The sequence below is a fragment of the Zingiber officinale genome, chromosome 3A, assembly GCF_018446385.1.
Source record: "Zingiber officinale cultivar Zhangliang chromosome 3A, Zo_v1.1, whole genome shotgun sequence".
In the NCBI taxonomy this organism is placed as follows: Eukaryota; Viridiplantae; Streptophyta; class Magnoliopsida; order Zingiberales; family Zingiberaceae; genus Zingiber; species Zingiber officinale.
In genome coordinates this window covers 165,426,906-165,452,889 of record NC_055990.1, presented here as the reverse complement: position 1 = coordinate 165,452,889, position 25,984 = coordinate 165,426,906, and the positions used below count along the sequence as shown (strand labels likewise).

At 39.4% G+C, this 25,984-nt stretch overlaps 4 protein-coding genes across 8 annotated transcripts; 2 read left to right on the top strand and 2 right to left on the bottom strand.

The window, feature by feature from the left end:
* The first annotated feature begins 174 nt into the window (after positions 1–174).
* On the top strand, positions 175–11,425 carry LOC122053419 (pre-mRNA-processing protein 40A-like). 4 transcript variants are annotated; one of them, XM_042615468.1, is made up of 31 exons: positions 175–360; positions 1,656–1,682; positions 1,770–1,850; positions 2,020–2,088; positions 2,176–2,502; positions 2,583–2,765; positions 2,867–2,943; positions 3,195–3,264; positions 4,246–4,298; positions 4,401–4,458; positions 4,578–4,930; positions 5,008–5,077; positions 5,707–5,802; positions 5,868–5,936; positions 6,057–6,134; positions 6,289–6,375; positions 6,445–6,479; positions 6,641–6,746; positions 7,273–7,353; positions 7,436–7,528; positions 7,588–7,641; positions 7,720–7,836; positions 7,907–8,005; positions 8,136–8,183; positions 8,259–8,351; positions 9,482–9,589; positions 9,664–9,728; positions 9,805–9,907; positions 10,572–10,877; positions 10,972–11,101; positions 11,381–11,425. In XM_042615468.1, the coding sequence occupies exons 3-31, from the start codon at positions 1,818–1,820 to the stop codon at positions 11,413–11,415; spliced, it is 3,096 nt and encodes a 1,031-aa protein (XP_042471402.1). In that variant the 5' UTR covers positions 175–360; positions 1,656–1,682; positions 1,770–1,817; the 3' UTR covers positions 11,416–11,425. The 4 variants fall into 4 exon arrangements, 3 of the variants coding, with proteins under 3 accessions (XP_042471402.1, XP_042471401.1, XP_042471403.1); XM_042615467.1 differs by lacking the exon at positions 175–360 and adding an exon at positions 488–504 and having other exon boundaries at positions 1,656–1,695; XR_006132206.1 differs by lacking the exons at positions 175–360; positions 11,381–11,425 and adding an exon at positions 488–504 and having other exon boundaries at positions 1,656–1,695; positions 9,465–9,589; positions 10,972–11,366.
* A 1,838-nt stretch (positions 11,426–13,263) lies between these two features.
* On the top strand, positions 13,264–19,442 carry LOC122053418 (growth-regulating factor 4-like). 2 transcript variants are annotated; one of them, XM_042615465.1, is made up of 3 exons: positions 13,264–14,545; positions 16,749–17,088; positions 18,667–19,442. In XM_042615465.1, exons 1-3 carry the CDS (start codon positions 14,077–14,079, stop codon positions 19,160–19,162), a joined length of 1,305 nt encoding a protein of 434 aa, XP_042471399.1. In that variant the 5' UTR covers positions 13,264–14,076; the 3' UTR covers positions 19,163–19,442. The 2 variants fall into 2 exon arrangements, with proteins under 2 accessions (XP_042471399.1, XP_042471400.1); XM_042615466.1 differs by lacking the exon at positions 13,264–14,545 and adding an exon at positions 15,437–15,883.
* Positions 19,443–19,847: 405 nt separating this feature from the next.
* Positions 19,848–22,229, bottom strand: LOC122053417 (dolichyl-diphosphooligosaccharide--protein glycosyltransferase subunit DAD1-like). Its single transcript, XM_042615464.1, has 6 exons — positions 22,195–22,229; positions 21,235–21,336; positions 21,057–21,104; positions 20,269–20,356; positions 20,161–20,204; positions 19,848–20,082 (listed from the first exon to the last, which is right to left on the bottom strand). Exons 2-6 carry the CDS (start codon positions 21,316–21,318, stop codon positions 19,999–20,001), a joined length of 348 nt encoding a protein of 115 aa, XP_042471398.1. The 5' UTR covers positions 21,319–21,336; positions 22,195–22,229; the 3' UTR covers positions 19,848–19,998.
* LOC122053416 (pentatricopeptide repeat-containing protein At1g11290, chloroplastic-like) lies at positions 19,848–25,082 on the bottom strand. The gene is made up of 5 exons (XM_042615462.1): positions 22,195–25,082; positions 21,235–21,336; positions 20,269–21,104; positions 20,161–20,204; positions 19,848–20,082 (listed from the first exon to the last, which is right to left on the bottom strand). Exon 1 carries the CDS (start codon positions 24,983–24,985, stop codon positions 22,574–22,576), a length of 2,412 nt encoding a protein of 803 aa, XP_042471396.1. The 5' UTR covers positions 24,986–25,082; the 3' UTR covers positions 19,848–20,082; positions 20,161–20,204; positions 20,269–21,104; positions 21,235–21,336; positions 22,195–22,573.
* Between the last annotated feature and the right edge of the window lie 902 nt (positions 25,083–25,984).

Sequence of the window (25,984 nt, the reverse complement as noted above, 5' to 3'; positions counted from 1 at the left end):
TTAAAATGCCTTAATTGTTATTGTTTGTGGTTTTAAATTTGTTTAATTTTGGTAAAAATGGGCCGGTTCGAACCAGGCCGGAGAGTCCCGACCAGGATTGGGGTGGGCTTCGTCATCTATCTTGACGTCGGCAGTCAGAGCTCCCGCTACGTATAAAACCCGACACCCAAACCTAAACCTAGTGATTCGCATCTGGGCGGGTTTGCTAGACTCGGCAGCCCAAAACCCTGCCCTCTTCCTTCTTCCCCCTCTCGCCCCATTCTCGTTGCAGCCCTGCGAGCAGCCCTGCGAAGAAGAGCGAGGAGAAAAGCTACGAGACGAATCCATCCTCTACCTCACGATTTCTTTGCCCAAAAACAGGTATTTTTTTTCTTTGAATTGCTTGCTCGTGATCCTTGAAAACCCTATGTCGTTCTGACACGGTAGTCTAGCATGGTAGCGATGGCCGCGGAGGCTCCCTAATGGAAAGCGATTTCCCTCGTCCACTTGTCTTATCGAGCTCATGTATTTCCATTTCTCATACTCAATTTAAACGGCTGAAAATTTGACGGCAAGAATAGATTCGGCATGTCTGGACTAATTATGGCAATTTTGATCTCCTGTTATCTTAATCATTTTAGGATAGATAATTGTGAGATTATCAAGTAATGTGACACATCGAAAACTAAATGTTGATGTTTGTGGTTTTTATGGAGAATTAGTTCTTTTCATTTTAGGCCTTAGTACTGTGTACTTGCTTCATTACCTAATCTTAATCCTATTAGCACTTATCTTCGTGTCCAGTACATGGATTGGATGACAATGACTTGTTCTGTTGAAAGATCATGTATGTTACACACTTGTAGCATATTGTGATTAATGTCCAGTTAATTGTACAATGAGGTCAAAGGAGAATTTTTCTCCCTTTTATTATTATAATTGTTGACCCACGGGAAAACTTGTATTCACAATTTTTTGTTATAGATGTACCCATCACACTGACAGTGCTTAAAAATGTATGGTGATAAAGCTCTTTTATTCTTTGTGAAACAATTTCATGTAAGGAAGTACTGCTAAACTGGGAACAATTATTTAACACTAGTATCAATATCAAAGTGATGTGCTTAGCTTCTGCAGTTTCGTAGTTATCTATTAAAGAAAAGGCCAATCATTTGTCTAGAAGAATGAATTCTTCTTATGTACCGAGAGGCCAGAAATTGAATTAAAACAAACATATCAGTAATGGGCTCATCCTTGTAAGGACGTGCAAAGAGATAAAGACATGTTATCAGGTTTTTAAGGAGTTGGATCTGAATTATCCATATATAGTGATACAATACCAAAATGTGGTAATAAACATTTGTTTTCTGTCATCATGCTCACTCAACAAAATCCCTAGCATCTGGGTTGAAGTAAGTGGGAAATAATTCATTTTTTGAGTGTTTCTTTTCATCATTATGTTGGTTGATTCCATACTTCTGAAGTTGAACTTAGTTAGCTGCCTATCCATATTTACTCTATGATTTTTGGAAAGTGTATGCTTGTTGTACATGGTCAACTTGATTTGGGCCTTAGGTTATATTTCTGAGTTATCCTTTTTTGGGGTGACAATCATGGATTTTTTAATTCACATTACTCTCATTGCAATACCTTGTGTTAACTTGTAAAATCAGCAGGTTCTTGGAACTTAATGGGTGTAACAGGTTAGTAGATTTGGTAGGATCCTTTTGGTCTTCTTGTGTCATTTTTTCAAACACAGTAGATTTTGATGTTTTTATTTTGATATTCAGCTTTTGTTCAAGGATAATTGCCACTCAAATCAGGAATCACAGAAGAGAATGACTAGCAATCCACAATCTTCAGGGGCACAGGTACATGTTCCACATGTCTTTGCTCTTATTTTGCGTTTTTTACCTGTTTCGTCTTTCACTTCCTTGGTGGTAGGCCTATTGTGTGCCTTGATGTCTCTCTAGTTATTTTATTTTGTTTCTTTTTTCTCAATATTGCATCATGATAATTATGTCACATGCCATTTTATAGCCCCTTAGACCTCCAGTAGTGGGTTCTGCTGGTCCACCACCAAATTTTGGTGCCTCCATGCCTGTACAAGTAAGCCTGCTTCATTTTTTTTTTGCATTTTTTTTGCCTTTATTTGCTTATTTTTACTGTGATCTAGTTGTCATGTGAATATTGCAGTATAGGACAATGGTTCCAGCCCCACAATTTGTCCCAGCTGCCTCTCAGCAATTTAGGCCTGTCCCCCAAGGAATGCCAGCGCCAAATATTGCCATGCCTGCTGGTCAAACTCAAATGCCTCATTTTTCTCAATCAACACAGCAATTGCCTCCAATGTCAGGCCAACCGGGTCAAGTGCCGCCATCATCCCAAGCAATTCCAATGCCATATGTTCAAGCAAGTAGACCTATCTCATCTGGGCCGTTGCCACCTCAACAAAATGCTCAAGTGCCAAACAATGTGCCTAATCTTCCAGGTGCAGCAATGCCCCTTTCTTCATCATACACGGTAAGGCCCCAAAGCTACAAAGAAAAGCTAGCATACCTTCATGTTGATCGATTGTTTGATGTTACAGTATTGGATTGCAGTTTGCAACATCTTATGTTCAGGCACCAAATACCATAAATGCTCCAGTTCAGTATCAACCAGCAACACAGGTGACCCCTTCGAGGACACAAACCTGGGCAACACCTGGAACTCAGAGTGTACCTCTTGTTGCACCTTTGCATCAGACTGCCCAACAACCTTTGGCTACCTCTGTGACTGTTCCAGTAAGTTTTGTTTTAATTTTTTTTTTTTCGCATTTGTTAATTCTGCTTAGATGAAAATTTTGTAGTCTCCTAGCTTAACCTTTTACGTCTGATGAAAAAAGGCACAAACTGTACAATCAAATTCTACAGAACAGAGCTCTTCTGACTGGCAAGAGCACACTGCTGCTGATGGAAAAAGGTGTGGATTGAGTAATTATGCTTATTTTATGTTTTCTTTTCATGAAGTTACTATTTCTATTTATGATTGCTATTGCTACTTAAATTAAAGTTATTCAGAGTTAAAGTTACTTTCATCAATGTATGTCAATGTTCCACTAAAATGCCAGTGGTGTGTTATGTCTCATATTAGTACATGATATTGTTTGTCCTTCCATTAGTTTTGTACATTATTCCTTTTTGTTATGATTCATCATTTTTTTTTCTTTTCAGATACTATTATAATAAGAAGACTAGGCAATCTGTCTGGGAGAAACCCCTTGAATTGATGACGCCTATTGAGGTAAGTCATTTTATGAAACACTGATATGCTTGTTAATTTTGGTATGGACTTCATATCACACCAATTATTTTTTCTGATTGTGCTTCATTTGATCAGTCCTGTTCATGTTTGACATATGGGACACGTTTTCAGTGTGCTATAAGTATGTAACATCTAGTTGTTGTGACCAACCAGAAATATTTAATTTATACAAAAGATCTATTGCTAAGGTGGTCTTTATATCCGCGAAGTTTGCTAAACACAACATTCTCACCTTAACTCTTTTGTAGTGTATCTGGTTTAGGTAGTTTTAGTTGTAGGTTCATGTTCGCCTTGGTATAGAAAGTTTAACTTAATCATGTCGATTAAATTACTTGATTAGTTTTAAAGTTTATCACAAGTACTTGCTTCAAAATTCTCACAGACAGGTATCTTCCCTATGTGGTTATTTTCTGCAGTATTTGTTGGTGCGTCTCTTATCATGCATCTGCCAATAACATGTTGATTATACTGTAATTAGCCAAGTTGTCACTAAGTTTTCGTAACTAAGACTACGCTAAGTAGGATATGCTTTGCCAGCATGGTGTTTGCTTACCCGTTTTATTTGATCAGACACATGGTGTTTGTATCCTTCTTTTGCCCTAAAACATGTGTTTCATTCTTTGCTTGATCAAGGGCTTTTCTTGTTTTAAAATAGATCTAGCTCCCGTTATTCATTAACTTGGGCGAGTTTGGTGGTTCTTATTATATTGTAATATTTTGTGAACAAGAAAATATTTCACTACCAGATTGTTTCTTGGCCTTGACTTCATTCGTGACTAGTATATCTTGAATTTGAGATGTTATTGTGCCAAATTTCATCTTGCTTTCTTTACTTAAATGTATCTGGTTGAACTTCCTCTCTACATAATTTTTTATTGGTCTTTATTTCTTGCTCCTCACTTATTCTTTTATTGGAAATCTCAGTAGTATTTGGAGTAACATATTTTTTTTTGGTATCAGAGGGCAGATGCATCCACTGACTGGAAGGAGTTTACTACCTCAGACGGTCGAAAGTATGCACTGATTTCCTTTTTTAACATTTTCTTCTAGTTTTCTAAATTCCTCAAGCACTGCTGTTTTTGTTCCATTAGTAAAATTGTTTTTATTTGTTGTAGATACTACTATAACAAGGCCACAAAGCAATCCAAATGGACAATTCCTGATGATCTTAAGGTTTTAGCTTTTCATTTTTATTTCATCTGTTATCTTTTTGTCCTATTATAGTTTTATGCCAATCGCCAAACATGGCTATAAATACGACGAGATAATTTTAACCCACATTTTGATTTTAGCTAGCCCGAGAGCAGGCAGAGAACACTGCTGCTAATCTGACATCAAATGAGACTGAAACAACTGCAACTGTTACTTCAACAGTTCATTCTGCTGAGATTTCTTCTTCCAATCCTGTGGCTTCTGCTGTGCCCTTGGTCTCATCTAATTCAACGCAATTGCCAACTAATTATGGTGTACAACCAAATGTTATGGCATTAACACCTACATCTGTAGCAGTTGCAACAAATTCTGGTATGACTTCTAGTTCTGTTGGGACAGAACACACAAGCTTGCAATCTGGAATTCCTCAACCTCCTCCTTTGAGGGATCAATTTTCTAATGCTGGCGTTGATGATACCATCACTGAAATTAGGTATGCTTCCTAGTGTGTTTCAAATGTATGCTTTCTTCATATAATTAGTTAAAATTAGTATATTTATACCTTTCCAGGAGTAATCAGGATAAATCACCCTCGACACACATTGCTAGCTTACCTGATGGGACTTCTCAGGATCTTGAGGTATGGAAACATAGATGTGGCCATGCTGTAATGACGATACATAGTTGCTTATACATTTTAAGCTAGATAAGTGAATCATTTGAGATTCATTTATGATCATCTTATGCTTCATCTAGCCATATCTATCTTTGTTCATATCTGTATTTCATATTAGCTTTGTAACCTGTTGCTTATGTTAGTAGTCGTTGTGATGGTAATTTATTAGCATTATGGTTTCAAGCATAGGGACTCACTACAAGCTTGCATTGAGCATTGACATGATAATTTTCCTCTTTTTTTTTTTCCTTTCTCAAAGATGAGCAGTGTAATGTGTTCTTCTTGAGTCATCACCTATACATTTTAAAGTTGTTTATTCAACTGGATTGTGTGTTGCTTGCTTGACTGAACGAAGTTTGGCTGTGGAAGTCAGGTAAGATTTTCATTATGGCATAAGTCTTGTATGGCTAAACATTAAAAGTGTGATTTGTGGATTGTGTGATTTTTTCCTGTGACCTGCTTGTTTCATTTTTGCCTCTTGACATATCTGTAGTTTTATGGAACAACTCAATACTAAAATGAGAATCCTTGCCTAAGCAATTTTCTTCTATGGGACAAATTTTTATCCTTGTACACTGTCGTTGATGCTATAGGAAGACAAAAAAACCATGCCAACTGTTGAGAAATCGGGCACTCCAACTGAAGATAAAGAAGTTGATGAAGAACCCTTGGTTTATGCTAATAAGCTGGTAAGATAATATGTTTCATTTGTTTTGATAGTAAATGAGGGTTTGTAACTGATATATCCCTTTAGGAGGCAAAAAATGCTTTCAAGGCTTTACTTGAATCTGTCAACGTTGAGTCTGATTGGACATGGGAGCAGGTAATATTTTTTCTTTCTTTCTTTCGTTTTCATTTTTTTGTTTCAAATTTTATGTAAAGAGTCAGAAGATACCTTTATAGTACATTTGCTGACATGTGGTTTTATTGTTCGAATTTGTAGGCAATGAGGATTATCATCAACGACAAAAGATACAGTGCTTTGAAAACTCTTGGAGAAAGAAAACAAGCATTTAATGAGGTAAACATTTGTATAAAGTTTTATACGTGAATTTTGATATTGGAAATGGTTTATCATGTTATGGTGCGATATTTTAGTCTGTCATTCTATATTTGACTGAATTTGTATTCCAAAATGTCATTTGGCTGCTTATCAAAGTTGTCTTCTTGTACAGTATTTGGGTCAAAGGAAAAAACAAGAGGCTGAGGAGAAGCGGATCAAACAGAAGAAAGCACGGGAAGATTTTACAAGAATGTTAGAAGTAAGTAATATTGTAAATGTGGCTCCCTTTGCTCTTAATCATTCAATTTACATTGTTTTTTTTTGGTAGGAATGCAAGGAACTGACATCACAGACTCGATGGGGGTTTGTATATGATATTTTCATGTTTTTAACAATTTTAAAATATTTTACCTTTTAAACCAGATGGATTCCATGGGAGGCTTATTTTATTGCTATGTAGGACTTATGTTTGCTTTTGATGTTTTGTCAGCAATTTATACTTAAACGGTTGTCAATTTATGCAGAAAGGCTATATCCATGTTTGAGGATGATGAACGTTTCAGTGCTGTTGAGCGTCCAAGAGAGCGTGAGGATCTATTTGAAAGTTATTTAGTGGAGCTTCAAAAGAAGGTTGGAAATTTGTTTCAGGGCCACAAGTAGTGATTTCTACTAGAAATTATACCAATTCATTTCTTGTATCTGATTCCATGTGTTCATGCTTTCTCCTGAAATAACTAGTCAATTGCTTGTCTTATCCTTGAAATGACTTTCTGCTGCCCTATTTGCTTCATGATTATGACTGTGACAATATGATAATGCATTACTTGATACCTTAGTGGGACAAGGATTTATTGGGAATCTATCTATAAATTTGAGGAATTTGGGCTGTCAATTGTTTGTTATTGCAATAAGAGCACGTAATTATAGCAAGGGGTGTACTATGAATGATTTATTGGCGGTAGCAAAAATAATTGGTGCACCACGATGAAACATAAAGGGATTTCTTTCTATGAGTGTTGGTACTGTCTTTACTAGTTTAGAATCTCATTTATATCTGTTTTTGATGTCCTTGTTACCTCTCTTTGATGTTTTAGTTTTGAAACGCTTAGCAAAATCCTCCTTTGCAATAATTGCTTTGCTATGGATCTTTCTGCAGGAAAGGATAAAGGCTGCTGAGGAGCATAAAAGAAATATAATGGAATACAGAGCATTTCTTGAATCCTCTGACTTTATAAAGGCATTACTCAACTTGATCATCATAGTAGATTCAATTGTTTTACTTAAATGTATTTTGATTTTGTTTTATCCCTGTATTTTAGGCAAACAGCCAGTGGAGAAAAGTCCAAGACCGTTTGGAGGATGACGAAAGATGCTCTCGACTAGAAAAGCTTGATCGGTTGGAAATTTTTCAGGTTAGCTAGTCTTTTTTGTTTGTGACACAAGGATCTTTTGCTAAGCTTTACTTGTACAGGAATATATTCATGATTTAGAGAAAGAGGAGGAGGAGCAGAGGAAGATACAAAAGGTGCATCTAACTTCGCATGGCGTCAATTTCATATAGATTTTTTACTAGATATTCACTTCATTCTTTCAATGTTTGCAGGAACAATTACGGCGTGTGGAACGTAAGAACCGTGATGAGTTCCGTAGGTTGATGGAAGAACATATTGCTGCTGGAATTCTTACTGCCAAAACACATTGGCGTGATTATTGTGCACAGGTATTCTGGGATTTTTTCGAATATGCCTATTCTTGCATCTTTCTGTCTACATTGCCTTTGTATCTTTCAGGTTAAAGATTCAGCACCTTACTTAGCAGTGGCATCAAACTCATCTGGTTCAACCCCAAAAGACCTTTTTGAAGATGTTTTTGAGGAACTTCAGAAGCAGGTTTTTGTTTTTTTTTCCAATTGTTTTAGTAACCAGTCATTTGTTTAAATGTTTATGATAAGGCTTTGATTGATTTTCATATGTAGTGTTGTGATGTTTTTATTCATTTTTTACTATGTTCTTTTTGCAGTATCACGAAGAGAAAATTCAAATTAAAGATGCAATGAAGATTGGAAAAGTAATTCGTTTGTATTCTATTTATATTTGTTTTCAGCTTGTACAGGTCCCTAATGCTATTATTAACTTCATCCAGATTACTTTGACTTTGTCATGGACATTCGAGGACTTCAAAAATAGTATTGCAGATATTGATATCCAGAAAGGAGTATCTGAGATAAGCTTGAAAGTAGTTTCCACATTTCATTTTTTTAATCTATTTATTTTAATATTTTCTCTTTTAAAAAAATTTAACATTGAGATGATCTACAAATACGGACTTAAGAAAACCTGATAGCTGGAACTTCTGTAGACAAACATTACTCTTACTTTCAGGAACTCTTTCTTTTTGAATCATGCATCCTCTCTGCACTTTTCTATATGCAATACCTCTCCTCTAGTGGGGAAGCAATGCTTTATAGTGCAAGCACATGGTTTTTTTTTTTCCTTTCAAAATCTAGTTTGCTATGCATCTGGTAGTTCAAGAGCTAAGGTCTTTTCATAACCTAACTGAGATTGAAGCGTCTGTTTTGATTTAGTTTGTCTTTGGTTGGGTATTTCATATCAATTTTTAGTACTGATATCATGTGGACAGCATGTTTCAGAACTCTTGTTTCCTATATGTAAGGAGCCTTTTTGCAGCCTTGAAATCTTTTCTTTGAGAGAAATCTTGTATGGGTTGCTTATATCTGATGGCATGAAGAAGTTTTTTCTCATACTGAAATACATACAAACTAATGGAAGTCCAACTGTTTGCAAAATTGCAAGAATTCATGAGGCAATGAGTGGGAAAAAAACCTCAATTTCTTCTTTCAAAATACTTTTAAATTTTTTACTTGTAATTTTCCTAATGGTCCTTTTTCCTTAAATGTATCTGTGATTTGCAAACCAAATTTTAACCATAGGTTTGTTTGCCATTTTAGTTTCACACTTGACTATGAGGGCTTTATAACAATTCATATTTACATGGTTCCATGTGGTATTTCCAAAAAATGTTTGCAAAATTGCGAGAATTCATGAGACAATGAGTGGGAAAAATTCATAATTTATTTTAAAAAAATACTTTAGTTTTACTTGTAACTCTCCCAATGATACCTTTCCTTGAATGTATCTGGTATACACAAGCCAATTTTTAGCCAAAGGTTTCTTGAGCATCTTAGTTTCACACATTCACCATGATGCTTTGTAACAATTTGTACTTAACATGGTTCCATGTAAAGTTACCAATGAAGATTTTTTTGCATAATAATAGTAATTATAATATGGTTCATTTTGTAAGCTAGTATTTACATACCATGTGAAGCTTTTCGATATATGTAGCTCGTTTATGATGAATTACTCGAAAGGCTTAGGGAGAAAGAGGAAAAAGAGGCTAAAAAGCGCCAACGTCTTGCAGATAATTTCTCTGATCTGTTATATTCAATCAAGGTAGATACTTCACTAACCTTTTGGCAGATTTATCTTTTGTGTCAAGTAGTCCAATTTAACTTTTTACACTGTAGGAAATTTCTGCATCTTCCAAGTGGGAGGAGTGCATATCACTATTTGAAGAGAGCCAGGATTATAGGTATTGGCTATCTCATTGTTCATATGTATATTTTTCCCCCTGCTAGCATAAATATTTGATTTCTTTTTGTCATAAGGTCAATTTGTGATGACAATTTTGCAAAAGAGATTTTTGAGGGCTATATTGCTCATTTGCAAGAAAAACTGAAAGAAAAAGAGCGCAGGAGGGAAGAAGAAAAGGTAATAAAGTTTCTTTGGGTTCATGATTCATGTTTGCTTCTGACTATGTTGGTTAGAACTCCACCTCATTGCCAATTGCATCGTTTTGCAGACGTTAATTGCTTCTGCTTTTTCTTAAAACTGAGTGTGTTTGTATTTATTTTGTTTGCATTATTTTATATTTTTCATGTCCTTGTAGATTACATAAAGAAATACAATGTAGCTGTTTATATTCTTTTCATATTGTCTTTGGAAGTGTCAACGCTTGACGGCAATTTTACGAGGAAATCAACTGAGTAGAAAAGCACATAGCTTAAGTTTTTATTTATTTTTAAAATGAAAGTAGATGGTTTTTGTTTGACTGGAAAATTAAATTTGTTTCCCTATTGCTTGAATAAATTTGAAGATAACAAAATTGTTACTACATTTTTTCTTGAATATAATTCAAAGAGTGAGAGTTGCTATTGCCTTGGATAAGGGGATTCAACCTCTCTTTCTCTATGGTTCACTCTTGGTGAATTATTGCTTTATCTTTGAAGTTTTGAACTTCATATTTTTTTATGCTTTGAGCTGTTAAGTATATTCACCGAAAAGTTTGCATTCGACTGCCATCTGTATGGCTTTAATGCATCTTTTAGTGATAACTGAGGTATTAGTCTGCTTATATCGAAATGCCATATTGCAGGCAAAAAAGGAAAAAGAAAGAGAAGAGAAAGAGAGAAGGAAGGAGAAAGAGAGAAAGGAGAAAGACAGAGAACGTGAAAAGGAAAAGGGAAAAGACCGAGTTCGAAAAGAAGAAACAGAAAGTGACATTGTGGATGCGATGGATCGAGATGGTACGAAGGATCGGAAACGGGATAAAGACAAAGAAAAGAAGCACAGGAAGCGCCATCACAGCACAACAGATGATTTAAGCTCTGATAAGGATGAGAAAGAGGAGTCTAAGAAGTCCAGGAGGTACAGCAGTAGTGACCGAAAGAAATCTCGGAAGGTATCTAAGTATATAATCCATTTTTATTTTTTGTTTCTATAGTAAGTCTGTCACATTAAATGTAATGCAATTGACCTCCTGAGTGAATTTTCAGCATTCATATGGTACTGATTCTGACACTGAAAATCGGCACAAAAGGCATAAGAAAGATAGAGATGGAACTCGGAGAAATGGTGGTTATGAGGAACTAGAAGATGGAGAACTTGGAGAGGATGGGGAAATTCGTTAGTCCTTTTTACACTTGCTCTTCTAGTTTTAATTCTGTTTCTTGTTTTCACGTCAATCTTGATGAAGTTTGCTAGGATACTAGTCTGTGGAGAGCTCTATCTTTACTAAATGTTACCAAAAGCTGTACCCCCCTTAATATTTGGCACACGAGTGCATGTAGTATGAAAGATTTACTTGTGTAGATTTCTTGTTCTGCTAAATTGTTGTCATTGATGAATTTATCCATAATGTAATTGTTTCCTCATACTGTTTCATTTGTTACATTTTTGCATCAGCTATTTCAAGGATTAGCGGAATTGAATTGAATTGACGAGACTAGAGAAAATTGAACAAGGCAACACATGCAATTATTACTGGCTGATGACCTGCTCACTGGAGAGGTGTTGCAATTGGCCGTCTTCTAATTCTCTTACTTATTCAACTATTAAGTGATAACAATAGCATTAAGGCATAATATATCAAGCTCTAGGGAGATAATTACTTTGTTTTTTTTTTCTTCAACCCATAAATAAATTCTTCTTTATTTTAAAAATAAATAAATCATCCTAGTATTTCACCCATGGAATTTTTTTTTGTCATAATATTGTGCAGTTTTCATAATAAGTTTATTTTCTCTTTTCATACTGTATTTTTCACAGTAAATATTTTTCATGTGTAAACATATATATTTAAAGAAAGCCACCATATATGTTTAAAGAAATTGAGTCATGGAGCATTCATAATTAAGTAGATGCAAATTATAGACTCAAGAGTTTGAAAATAACTTCATACTTATTTTGCTAATAGTAGTAATTCCGTCAGTCCTTCAGTATTCAATTGTTTCATCGCCTTATTCTTATTCTTCTCAATATAATTATAACTTGAGGGAAAAAACAAACTATTACACAGGGATATTGCAAGCAATCAAGGTATGCAGAAAACATGGGTTAATTATTGCAGCTGAATTGAGGTAAAGGGCCGAATATGCACTCCAACAATGATGAATCAGGCCTTCTTATCGAATAGGTATGCCAAGAACTAGACAGCATTTCATTCATAATACAAGGTGGTAGCTGACTGATTACTGATTCAGCTAGCGAGAACATTGTCGCATTCCACTGTTAAATTACATATATATATAAATGAAGAAATCTTCCAATTTACAAAACTTGTTGTTCTATGTAATATTTTCCTAGCTCGCTCGCTGTTTTCCTAGTCATCAACTTGTTGTTCTATGTAATATTTTCCTAGCTCGCTCGCTGTTTTCCTAGTCATCTGTGTCTCTCTGGAACATTAATTTTCTGAAGAGCCCACATATCTTATAAGTCACGTAAAAACATCTTAATTCACTGATGAAGCATCATGCACAAAGGTCATCCTTAGTTTGTTTCCCTTCCTTTTTCCACTGCACCCTTCATTTGCTGTCACATTGCTATTGCCTATTGCTTTAGCATTCTGGTGGTGGGGTGGAGGAAGATTTCTTGTCTTGTGTAGGGTAAAGCAAGAAGCAAAGAGAAAGGGAAGATGCATGCATCCATGGAATGGACCCTTGACGTATGGGTGGAATCTGGAGTGTTGCCAAAGTCATGCATGGCTTTAGGCATCATTGTCCTTATTGCTGTTCATCGTAAAACTCAGTTTCTTCTCAGATGCCAACCATGCATGCTACAGATGGAGATGCCTAATTAATTATAATTGCTTTAACGTGGAGAAGGGTAAATTTCACCTTGCTGGTATAGGTAATGCCCTAATCTCTCATAATGAGAAGGTGAGATCCACTATTTAAGTGTAGATTTCATCATCCCAATGTAAAAAGTTGAGGCACTGTCTGTACAAGCAGGATTGAATTAACCGTGGAGAAGCTGGTGCTGTGTGGGCCAGTAGTTAAACTGAAAAAACAAAATCCTCCCTTGTCCCTATGCAAATGCAAGGCTGCCCATTTATGCCAAAGTTGGCATCCATTCGGTTAGCTTTTGAGTTCCTTAGCCACTAGCCCATGGCTTTCCAATATGAACTTGCATAATTTATGGATTTTTTCATCCAAAAAATAATAAGTGATCCGGATGTAGTTTGGGACATGAAAGGAAATAAGGAGATGAGGGAGGGCATTCTCGTCTTTTGGTGCATTTAGGGGTTTGAGTTCTTTTAAGCACTGTTCACAGTGCAAACAAAAAGGGGCCTGCTTCGGGCTCGTTGGGCGCCGCCACCACCGCGGAGGGAAGCCGATTTCTTCCTCATGCTCTTGCGACACCCTCGCCGGCGCCGGCGCCGTTGGCCTCCTCCCTTCCTCTCTCTCCCTCTCTTTCTCTCCGCCGCCCACAGGACCAAGAGGAAGCTCATCTTCTTCGTCCTAGCATTCCTCACCAACGCCGCCGGCATGAGGGATCGACACCAGCATCCACAGCTGTGCTCCGACCACGCTCTTACTTGTCTCCTCGTCGCAGCGGCCGACCATCACCGCCGGTGAGGCATGCCCCTGACTCTCCTTCCCGCCGAGCTATGGACGCCTCCTTTTCTTCAAGCCGCCGCACACCTTCTCCTTCCTCGCTGAAGGCCATGACCGCACACTGCCGAGGTCGCCGCTGCATCTCTCTTCACTGATCTCCTTCGCCGCCTCGCGCCCAAGGGGTGCTTTTGCTGCCTGCGGCTACATCCAGGGTGGAAGCAAAGCTTCTTGATCCTTTGCTACTGCCGCCGGATAGACCCGCCGACGACGAGGGGACCCCCTCCTCCCTTATCCTCCGACCTCGATGCCTCCCTCCGCCCCTGACGACGGTGGAGGTTGCCGTCTATGCCTCAAGCAGGCGTCCACGCCTCACGCCATAGACACCGTTGATAGCACAGCATAGTAGCCGCCGTTCTCGTCCGACTAGCCGCTGTCCGAACGCTTAGGTTTGCCTGCGATAGCCTTCGAGTCGGGATAGTGCTCAGCCAGCGAGCCGAGGGGGTTCCGGCCATCGAGCCGTTGGGTTTTACTCTGTGCATCTTTATTATGATTATGAGCTATTTGTGCTATCCGGCCTGCGTGCCGCGTATCGGCCTGCGAGCCGTTATGTCTCAACCTACATGCCGCATTCCGGATCCAAGCTGCATCGGATTCCGTGCCGCCACCATTAGATTTGACTTCTCAGCGGATTCACACCCATCTACTTGTCACGACCGCGACGACTTGATCAGCACCACGACCAGCTCACTCATCCATCCGAGGGCGCCCCCCTGGGCCAGGGTAAGTTCTCGTACTCGGTATCTGTTCATTTTATTGCTATACTATTATGCGATTACTTATATGTCTGTGGGATTCGCCTCGAGCACCGAGGTACTAGAGACCGGGGGAACATGGTCGCTGGATGCATGTACAGTTGACCGGAGGAGGACTTCTGACGATTTGGTCAACGCAGCAGACACATCATCAACCGGGTCATGGGGATGCGGTCAACCTTCCAGACACGTCATACCGGCAGGTTCGTCTTCTCAGCTTCCAGACAGGAACAATAAGATATATTTTTCTGTTCGCCATTGTGTTGCTTGCCTTCCTTCCAGCAGCACACAAAATGTAACCCAAAGTATTATTTTTAAATATTTTTTTAATTAGGTTAGGTAATATCGAATCTGTGTCTATCAGTTCAGTTTCATGAAAATTTTTTATCGCCTAATGGGAGAAATCGGGAAAATATTCATGACGAACAATCCAGAAATCTAATATCTTTGATTACAAATTTTATTTAAAAGATTCTTTATATAAATATGTCATATCTAAGAGTTAAATCATAAATATATGAATGACAATTAAACACCTTTACATTACACCATAATCTAAAGATAATTCATTGATGGTAAAAAGATGAATATGCTTGTCCCTAGCGCTCCCGTCAACTCGCCCCAGGACCAACACGGAGGAGGTAAATCACGGACGGTTACTAACCTTTGGAATAATGACTAGTACATAAGGAAGGTATTTATCTCGATTTTACCGAGATTCAAATCCCAGACTTCATTAATAATAATACTTTATGTACTAACCACTAGATCCATCCAAAGAGATCATAATCCAAAAATAACTCAGGAGTTATAGAAAATGGAGGGAGACATCACCAACCACCATCCTTTTTCTCCTTCTCAATTTCTTCTTTCTAGGGCAAAATAACTCCCCTTTATGTGTCTGTATTTAATCGATTCTCCCTAATTTATTCAATTTCTATTTGATAAATAATATCCATTGATAAAATATTATATTAATTTTTTTATTTTTGAAAAATAATATTTATTTATTTCTCTTTTTTATTTTCTTGGTCCTAACGTTAGTAAAATATTTTAATAATAATCATTTTGCGTGAGAAACACAGCAGCTCGATATAAGTTGAGCTCACCGTCACGCCCACGCTCTCTTTCTCGCCACCGTTTCTTCTTTATTCACACAATCACACATCACACATGGAGGCACTTTATGCTTCTCGCTCACCGGTAGGTGACCCGAACCTTTCACTCTCACTTCCCCATGAGTGAGTTCAAAGCCGCCTACTCTGCTCCTCCTCCTCCTCCTCCCTCCTCCTCGGCAGCGATTTGGTTGACGGCGTAAGAGTCCAAGAAGCAAGAAGGTCGGATGAACAGCACGTCAGGCGAGGCAACTAAGGGCGTGGGTCGCAGGCCGCCGTTCACGGAGGTGCAGTGGCAGGAGCTGGAGCACCAAGCGATGATCTATAAGTACTTTATGGCAGGGCTTCCCGTGCCGCCGGAGCTCATAGTTCCCGTCCAACGAAGCTTCGAGGTTTTGCCTGGCCGTTACTATCACCGCCCTGCGCGTAAGCGGTTCTTCCCATGGGTTTGTGTTTTTTGCCTTGGTCGGGGTTACTGTTCGATGGATTTGGCTGATATTCGGTCAATATTGTTGAAATCGAGGTCGTTTCTCCTTTTTCTTGTTAGGTTTCATTGTTATAAATCGCTTTATCTCGATACCTAGGTTTTTTATACCTATATTCTTTTAGGGGTTTTTTTTACCTATACTAGTACCGCCATTTTCCCATTTTGATGGTATCTCGAGTTCATCATATTATGGGATCCTGCGTTGTAAAATGCAACGCGATTATTTACCGTTCTCCCTTGTTTCCGTTAATCTGATTGAAAGATTCTAGCTTTAGACATTTCTATCTGTTCTCTCTGGCTCTGCTTCCGTGATAGGGTTTTCAATCTTTTAAAGCCTAAAGTTTCTACACTGTTTCCTTTTTCTTTTTGTGCACTCTTTGCTGTTATTCTGCTGCCCTTTCTTATTTCAAATATTTCCCGTCTCTCTCGGCCTGTCTGTGTGAGTGTCATATTGTTTTTTTCACTTTTTGTGCCTATTTGAAATGGTAATGTCTTGAAGAAATTAATACTTAATACTTTCTGTAGTGGTCTAAGTTTTAGACTATGTTACAGTTTTGATCTTTATCATTGTACTTGAATGCTTGATTTAAGGTTTCTGCCTAACACAGTAATTTTCTTATGACTACTATATATTAAGAAGATTCTACCCGTCACTTGTATTAAGGAAAATGCATTTTAATCTGGTTGTCTATTTTGATGTATGAAATAATGTATTCTTGCATTTTCCTCATCCATACGAGAAACTTGGTTTGTTGGAGAACATTACTGATGAAACCTGACTGGTTGGATGTTATTTGTGTTCAGTAAGTTACTGTTCTTACTACGGAAGGAAGCTGGACCCTGAACCTGGGCGGTGTCGTCGCACCGATGGGAAGAAGTGGAGGTGCTCAAAGGATGCGCATCCTGACTCCAAATATTGCATACATCACATGCACCGAGGTCGCAACCGTTCAAGAAAGCCTGTGGAATCACAATCTATCTCCCAATTACAGTTATCTTCATCAACTGGGACCACCACCTCTCCCACTGCAGGGTCCTCCATTCCCCAGCATTCTATTACAGAACGTAGCAATACGTCAAGTTTGTTCCTTGGTTCCTCAAGCTCCTTGCAGCTGCATATGGACCCTGGTCCCTTAGAGAGCAGGTAGTCTTTGTCTTCCCCTCATGTTGAAAAGGCAGTTTAAGTTTCACTCACTTTCATATTTTGCAAATATTTTTTAAGATAGTTGGCAGCAAAATTGTTTAAAATTTCGAGAATTTTAATAGCAAGTGTAGCATCCTACTTGTTTTGTAGACATGCAATATCTCCACCCCATCATTATTCTTGTTCATTTCTGACTAATCTGAACCTGAAGGCTTTAAGTTGTCAGTGCTGGAAGAATCAGAGAATAATCTGTGGACTTGCTCTTTTTCCACATATAGAGCATAGGAATAGGAAGATATTTCTTCTCATTTGGCTGTTGACTTTTCGAAGAATAATTTTTTGCAGTCTGGATTCATGCAGACTCCAGATAAATTTAAGACTTCTTTAATTTAGTGCAGATGGTAGATGCAGAGTGTGTTTGGGTCATCATATGCTATCATTTATTATGTGATGAACAGAAGAACAGGAAATGCTTTGTTTGTGTGGGGGACTGACTTTTGTTGACATCTAATATTTATAATGATGTCTATGTTTTAGCTTCATCTTTTCCCGCTGGAAAACATGATTTAACAGCCACAGTGAAATTAGAATATTTAGTGATTGTTAAGTTTGGCTTAATTACTATCTGCTGAATGATTCTGATAGATGGTACTTAAGATACCTTTTTTTTTCAGGTACAAATGAAATTATGCTTCCATTCTTAAACTAGCAATTTGTTTAGTTGTTTTTTAGTTTTGCTTCCAGCTTCTGTAGTAACCAGCAACAGCATAATTTTTGAGAAGGTTGTTATGCAACAGCAAGACTGCTTATTTCATTAATCATTGAGATAATTTCTACTGTTTGTAGCTGAAGATGGATTTAGATATTCTTCATGGTTGGAATAAAATAGCAGCAGCGAATAACTTGCTTTTAGAAAGTGGAGTTGAAATTGATTAATTTCTAGGAATTCCTCGCATGTCAATAATTTTTAGGCATGTTTATCATTTTCTAAAGAGTCTTTCAAAACCATTTTTTTAAAAAAAAATTCACAACCTTGCTTGTTTCCAAGAAAAGAAGGCTCAGGACTCTAATGAGTTCAGCGCAATTTAGTTTAAGAACTTGACGGGATTTTATAATCCCTCTTAGGCCATGCTTTAGTTTTTTTAGCATGAGGTTTGGATCAAAATTGTGATTTGAGATTCAATGAAGAATGATCACAGAAATTCTTATGAAAGTGACTGATTTTTGGGCTGTTGCAAAACCACCTGAAGAAATGCCTCTGATTGTTCAATTTACTGAACACTATGCGAGTAGGTTTAAAAATAAAACAAGAGCATACCCAAAATATTACCTGCAAGCCGCAAGCAAGGGTGTTTTTTATGAAAATTACGTGACTGGTTATTGCAAGCTGTTCAATTTCTGTTCTCATGAATGGCTTATCTAGTTCTTTGGATGTAGAGAACCTGAAACAACAGAACATCGTGGAATTGTTTACTTGGTTAGTCTCAAAATAGTGTTCAAATGAGTGTGCCAAGCTTAACTTTTCAAGTATATTGATTCTCACGGCCAGTCGAAACTAATTCATCTTGAAATTTACAGGTACTTGTCTAGTACTAAACCTGGAATGGCTGAGCATACTTTCCTCACTGAAACATCTGGTTCTGCAAGGGGTCAAGGGATCTATGGCATTGACAACTTATGGCACTTGACATCTCCTCGAGTATCTTCATGGCCTTCGACAAAATTTAGCACCCCTTATTCTGTGCAAACTACTTACCCTCAATTTCCAGTGGTGCAGCATCTCAGTCAGGCAACCCTCAGCCCAGTATCCAGACAACAGCATTCTTTCATTAGAAGTGAGGATGATGCACCAGCAACGACAAAACATGAGGGTCAGTTCGTGTTGCCTTTTTTTAATGAATGGCTGAAGACACGGGAATCTTGGTGTAATCTCGAAGAGGATAGATCCAAACTAGCATCCATCTCCACAACCCAGCTCTCAATGACCTTTCCAATTGCTGCCTCAGACATATCTACATCCTCTTCCAAATCCTCCAAGAGTGAGTCTGCATCCAGTCACACTGAACCCACTTAATATGATTTGACTCAGCTTCGTTGAGGATGTGTAGCTCTTGGTTATGACTGACAACCATCTAATCAGAATGTGCGTCGGATTCAATGAGTTATGAATTGCTTTGAGAAAGAGCAGAGCTTGTCGCTAGTACGTTGTCGTCTTTCTTGTTAGGTTTAGTTATAAAATTTGCTGTCGGGTTTTGTTGTTACAATTTTGCACTGAACTGCCTCACTTTAGGTTTAGCTATAAAATGATGCATTCATGAAAGTTGTTTGGTTCCGGATGTTTTTTAGCCATCCAACTTATGACTCTCTTTGCTTACTTATTCCAGAAACAAAAGCAGCTTTTGAATAGTTGTGATATGCACAGTTGGGAACAAATCTTTTATTAGAATGAAAATTTTCCATGTCACTTCTCATTCCAGTCTTCATGCAATCTGTTTTTATTAATTTATCTGAGATTTCTAATTTCACTTACAAAGGACTCGCAGTTGATTATTGCCAATTTACTTGGTGCACAGCCAACGAGAATGTAACTTACGTGAAGGGGAGCTTTCCACACGCCTCCTTTAATAAGGTAGGATTATAGTTTTCCACATGAAACTACCTGTTTCTTTTTCATCCATGGACCTTTCTAAGTAGATAGCAGATCATGACATTCAATATAAGAGCAAATTTACTAGCTTTTAATAAGTTTCCACAAAAAATTTACTCTAGCAATTCATGGAGTTCCATTCATTTTCCATAAACAAGGACAAAATCTTGTTAGCAGCAACATGAAAAACAAACTTGAAGTCCCACAGTTCAAGCTAAAAAAAATATATATAAAAAAGGAAGAATGCTATAGCAGAGTTCCATCTACCCAAGGAAGTTCATGATCACCAGGTGGAGCACCAAGTTGCAGAGGACAAAATCAGCAAAAGCTCGTTCAGGTGCAAGATCCTGAAATTGTTTTTTTTATTGAAATTATTTAGAAGTGGAGCTTGTACACTTAAGTTTGATTTGAGAGTTAGAGGTTACCTTAAATTCCTTGTTCTCTTTGTTTACTTGAATGCGGAGGCAAACTGCATTGCCAAGCATAACAATGTTATTTCTCTTCCTCGATAAGGTGCAGTTAAAGGCTCATACCTGCAAGAACTGCTGTCCCAACGCACGACAGGACTCCGGAGAGGAATGAATTAAAGGGAAAAGACCCAACGATTCCCATGTACATGATCTGTTGAATTGGCAGTTAGGGTAGACATAGCAGAGATGATTGTATAGAAACTGAACTATTTGTTAAGTTGAAAACTCACAACCATGCCTAAATAATTTGAGCAATTAACTAAAAGATGACTTGAACCAAACAAACTAATTTAGTTCCACATTGTGAATTAATAAGGATCTTAAAAGTTTAGATGAGCAAACCACTATACTAACTTGGACTTTTAACAATTTGGGTCAGTCATTTCTTATATAAGGTCAACAATTTGTATCAAAGCAGATAGATATGCTTGATGTGTTCAAAAGGATGTTTACTTATATATGATGGCGTAGCCATTGAATCACACATACTGTTGATCAATGATGATTTTAGGCAAGGAAGTATTTGTCATGTGCTCCCTTAAAATGCTGCCCAGCTCAACCATATCAGTGGTACATGAATTAGTCTTCATAGTTGAGGATATGGAAATTATGCATGCATCGTGTTACAACTTTAATATCATTCCTTTACAATCTTCGCAAAATCATAGTGGTATTGACAAGATTGGACGCTCTATATGAATGTGGTTTGGTATTAGACATTCCATAAACAACTAACTTCAACTCCAGCAAAACCCTTATAGTGACTCGTTAAAACTCCTTTGATCACAAAATTCCAGAAAATCATTTCATGTCGAGAAATGATGAGAGAAATGTCAATTTTCCTGTTATACCTGAATTACTGCTGTGGTGATTGCATAGACAACATAAAGATCGATAATCTGCATTGCAGATGCAAGGAGTCAGTTTTTGCACCTCTGATTATAGTACTTGATCCAAAAAGAAATCAAGTTGGTTCAACCAAATGAGGATGTTATCAAACAAAAAAAGAGTAAAGGAAAAACTAAATACTTTGAGACTAGTTGGTGTAGCAGCATAAGCAGATCGCAGGGAGCGAATGAGTGCCTGAGCATCACTAGAACTTGACTTTGCCATTCCTAAACTCTTTGCTTTCTGCAAGTTGAAGCACAAGAAAGAACTTTGTTGTAGATAAAGTGCCTGAGAGGTGATAAAAATGAAAATAACTAATTGATTAAATGTGAATTGAAATTGAGCTCTTATCTTCACCAAAAAATATGCCCTGAACAAAAGGCCAATGCATGCTTCCACAGGTCATACTAGACCAACATAGTAATTTGACATTAGCTGAAAACATTCTAGAGAATCCTTCAATATACACGCGGCATTTGAAGATTGATGGTTCTTCTTAATTTGACTAGTATCCATCCCCATCAACTGGACTCACATGTGGTTAATATCCATGTAACCAAACCTAAAAGCGAATGCATGCTTCCATAATTAAGAAAAAAAATATGCAGTCGAACAGCCGACTTCAATTAAGAAAAAAAATAAACTTTTTGTAACTCATCATATAGCCACATCAAGATTCGATGATGGCATTTGAATCTTCTCCAAACGATAATTGATGTCATATCCAAAACCTCACAATGAGCTAAATACTAAATCCATATTGCTAACCGAGCTACTAAACTTTCCCTTCGAATCTCCGAAACCTTTTTTTGTTTAGAAAGATATAATGGAGGCCTCAAGTCACCATTTTTTAACAGAGAAACGGGAGTTGAACCCGAGACCTTGGCGACGATTCCGAAGGCTTACCCATGAAGAGGCACACAAAACTACTATTTGGGCACGCTATCACTCGTCATCCCCTGATAGGAGCGCCCGGAGGAAAAAAAAAAATCGGAGGCTTTCCTAAATTTCGAGATAAAACAAAATAATCATCGTCGTCATTCCAGATCTAAAAGAGCAAAGTGACGGGAAAAAAAGAGTAGGAGAGTTCGGAGGAGGAACCTGATGCAAAAAACAAAGCCGGCGGAGATCGCCGCTCCAGGGCACAAATTCGACTCGACTCGCCGCAACGAAGTAGGAAAGAGGTGCTGGTGTTTTCTTCTATTAACTCGAGACAGCGCGTGTCAGGCACGTGACGCCTGGCCCAAGCATTGCTTTGGGTTATTTGGGCTAAATTGGACCGAACCCAAACCCCAAATTATTTGACCTATTTTTATCCAAAACTTGCATTCAACCCAACGTTTCATCTCTCTTCCATGCTCTTTTGCTTTCTATAAATCAATTTCTTTCTGGGTTACAATATCGACTGCCATTGCACGAGGTAAATGCAATTTTTTATTAAAAAAAAAAATTCATCTTCTTTGGTGATTCAAAAGATTGGCTACCAGTAATCTCCGCAAGAACATCGGCCGTTCTTGAAATGGTGAAACCGCTGCATATCCCTCACAATGATCTCCCTGCCAGTCACTTGTGATATGAACTTAGTCGCATTGTGACAATCTCTGCAGACGCGAAGGTTCTTTCGTATTTGAATTGTCGTTCCTGGTGCCGTATTGATGAGTCCGAACGCGATCGCAAGTTTCTCACTGTGCGTATTGAGCAGCTGCTCTTTGACGTCCTCTTCCACATCGTGCGAAGAATCAGTATGAGGCACGTAGCCAGCAGCTTTGATCTCATCTATCAGCTTCGCTAGTCTCGCATATATCTTGTCCGATTGTGGGTGATTCGTTCCGCCAGAATAGAAGGTGTGCAACTCGTTCTTCCAATCCATCCAACTGTAACCGGGAGTCTTCTGCAGGCCGGCCTTCTCCATCGTCGTTCTCACTCGCGCCACGTCCTCCCACATTGAGGCTGTTGCATATATGTTAGCCAACAACACATGATATCCTCCCTCTTCGGGCTCCAGTTCAAACAATTTCTTTGCCGCTTGCTCTCCCAATTTGACATTTTTGTGAATCTTACAAGCACCCAGCATCGCACCGTAGACACTGATACTGGGTTTGATAGGCATTTTCTGAATAAACTCCCAGGCCTCGTCGAGTCTCCCAATGCGACCCAGAAGGTCCACCATGCAACCATAATGGTCCGATCGGGGCTCCAATCCATAGTCATGCTTCATGCTGTCGAAGTACTTCTGCCCCTCATCGACCAAACCAGAGTGGCCGCAAGCTGAAAGAACACTCAAGAAAGTTACGTCGTTTGGCCTCACGGAGCTCCTTTTCATCTCTTCAAATAGCTCGACTGCAGATTTCCCTAATCCATGTGTGCAATAACCGTCTATCATGGCGTTCCAGCTAGTCACGTGTCTATCTTCCATTGAATCGAAGAGTTTCCGAGCAATGCGAACACTGCCACATTTGGCGTACAGGTCTACTAGAGAAGTCATGACGAATACATTCTCTTCCAAACACAATCTAATAGCCAAACCATGTATCCACTTTGCCTGCCTCAACACTGATAAATCTGCAATTGCTGGGATTACACTAACCATAGTGAAGGAATCTGGCCTTACGTTCTCCCACTGCATCTTGTTAAAGAGTCTCAGTGCATCCTCCACCCGATCATTCTGCGCGTAACCCAAGATCATAGCATTCCAAGAAACAAGAGTCTTGGCCTTCAAATTCTCGAACACATGTTCTGCGAGATGAACTCTTTTGCATTTGGAGTACATAGTGATGAGAGCATTTGCGACAGACGTATCCGACTCCAACCCAATTCCTATGAGCATGCCATGGATTCGCCTTCCCTCCTCGAGTTCGCCCAATTCACCACACGCAAACAGAGCTCCCATCATAGTTACATCAGTTGCTTGAATTCCTTCGGCCAGCATCTTCTTGAACAGGCTCAAAGCTTCCTCTGGATTTCCATTTTGCCCGTATCCATCTATCATAGAATTCCATGAGACGACATTCTTTAGATGCATACTGTCGAACACCAATCTAGCAGTTTCGATAGCCCCACACTTTGAGTACACATCCACAAAGGCAGTTGAGAGATTTACCATGGAATCAAATCCAGCTCTTATCGCAAAAGCATGAATTGATTTACCAATCCTCAAATATCGGATGTTTGCACACGCAGGCAAAGCTGAAACGAGGGTAATCGAGTCTGGCCTGTGGCCATCCTCTTGCATTCTAATCAGCATCTGCAAAGCCAATTCTGACATCCCGTTCTGTGCGTACCCGGCGACGATGGCATTCCAAGCCACCAAGTCCCTCTCAGGAATTCTATCGAACATCCTCCGCGCATCATCAATCCTGCGGCATTTGGCATACATGTTGACGACCGCGGTCATGGCGAACACATTGGAGCCGAAACCATTGGAAAACAACTGGGCGTGTATCTCCCTTCCCGTGCGAAGGTCCGACCGGTCGCTGCAGGCCTTGAGGAGATAGGTGAAGCTGTACACGGCAGGGCGGACGCCAGCGCGCCTAATGGCTAGGTAGAAGGCGAGGGCGCGGTCGAGGGAGGAGTATTTGGCGTGGCCTTTGAGCATGGAGTGGTAAAGCTCCTCTGGTTTGTGGTCGACTGCGTCGAAGATGAGGGCAGCATCGCGGAGGCTGCCGAAGCGGGAGAAGAGGGCGACGAGGCGGGTCTGGAAGGCGTGCTCGCGGTGGAGGCCGCGCTTGACGACCTGTGGGAGGAACTGACTGAGCTCGCGGCGGTCGGTGCAGAGTTCGAGCAGAAGGTAGGAAGGGTGGGAGAGGAGACGAGGGGAGAAGCGAGGGGAAGGATTGGATTTAGGGTTAAGGGAAGAGGGAGGAGAACCGAAGCAGCTCAGGGCGCACACCATCTGTTCGATCGTTTGCTAGAGTTCCAAAGGTTTATTATTTTTGGGCCGTCCTTACACTTAAAGCCCGCTTCTTCAAGCAGCAAAGGAAGCTCTTAATTTTAGCATGCATGTTCTTGAGTGCTCTGCAATTGATTCTCCTTTGAACTCCTCCTCGGATCGCTCCTTTCCTCCCAGGCAGCCCCCATCATATCAAGATCGATCTGCAACACAGCTCGAGCTTGCGCAGTCTGTTCAGGAATCGCCGGAAGTAAACACTCCACCACCATCGCTCTTCCATTCTCGGGCAACGCCTTCCGGCAATTCTTCAATGTCTTCACGCATTCTTCGTCTCCCCAGTCGTGCAGTATCCACTGCGAGATTAATTCGACAAATTTGCAATTGTCTTCGTGGGGGTGGGAGAAGAGCATTTTGTGTAGAATGCTCTTCTCAAGTTTACACAGTTATTGAAGGCCTCCTCTGATGTCGACGAGCACCTCGACGTCGTCGAAGCCGTGGCAGATGGAGAGCGATTGCTTGATCGATGGCAAACGAGCTTTCCTCCATGGCGTAGTGGAAAGCCTTGCATAGTTGTGAATCAGCGCCTAAGTCTTCCAACGCCAGCGCCGTCCTCGCCACGGCCGTTATGCAATACTAAATCTGATGCGGCGGTATAGGAAGGTCCATTGGCGTGGAGTCAATTGATAAGGTAGAGGTCAAAGTCAAAATGGTTAATGTCAGAATGTCAAAAGGTTGAACAGAGGATGATGACAACGGTCAGTCGGGATGACCAATACTGACTAGCGCGAGGCATGTCTAGCGGATCAACCGCCTAGCTCGGATACTATGGTGAGACAGTTAGACACTCAGGGTGGAGCAGCAAGATGCTAAGGAGATCGGAGAGCTTGTCTGAGCGGGAGGACACGCTACTACACCACAGGGAAGGACAGTCGAGGTCAACAGAATGGAGGAGTCCCGACTGAGCAGCTACCCCACTCGGCCAAGCAGCGGGGCTGGGTCATG

Excerpts from the sequence above, each read along its gene's own strand:
- LOC122053419 (XM_042615467.1), top strand. Across the intron at positions 1,696-1,769 it reads GTAACAGGTTAGTAGATTTG|CTTTTGTTCAAGGATAATTG; the intron begins GTAGGATCCTTT and ends TTTGATATTCAG. Across the intron at positions 6,135-6,288 it reads GAAAACAAGCATTTAATGAG|TATTTGGGTCAAAGGAAAAA; the intron begins GTAAACATTTGT and ends CTTCTTGTACAG.
- LOC122053418 (XM_042615465.1), top strand. The coding sequence starts at position 14,077 with ATGATTATGAGCTATTTGTGCTATCCGGCCTGCGTGCCGCGTATCGGC. Across the intron at positions 14,546-16,748 it reads CAGACACGTCATACCGGCAG|TAAGTTACTGTTCTTACTAC; the intron begins GTTCGTCTTCTC and ends ATTTGTGTTCAG. Across the intron at positions 17,089-18,666 it reads CCTGGTCCCTTAGAGAGCAG|GTACTTGTCTAGTACTAAAC; the intron begins GTAGTCTTTGTC and ends TGAAATTTACAG.
- LOC122053417 (XM_042615464.1), bottom strand. The coding sequence starts at position 21,318 with ATGGCAAAGTCAAGTTCTAGTGATGCTCAGGCACTCATTCGCTCCCTG. Across the intron at positions 21,105-21,234 it reads CTACACCAACTAGTCTCAAA|ATTATCGATCTTTATGTTGT; the intron begins GTATTTAGTTTT and ends TCTGCAATGCAG. Across the intron at positions 20,357-21,056 it reads TCACCACAGCAGTAATTCAG|ATCATGTACATGGGAATCGT; the intron begins GTATAACAGGAA and ends CCAATTCAACAG.
- LOC122053416 (XM_042615462.1), bottom strand. The coding sequence starts at position 24,985 with ATGGTGTGCGCCCTGAGCTGCTTCGGTTCTCCTCCCTCTTCCCTTAAC.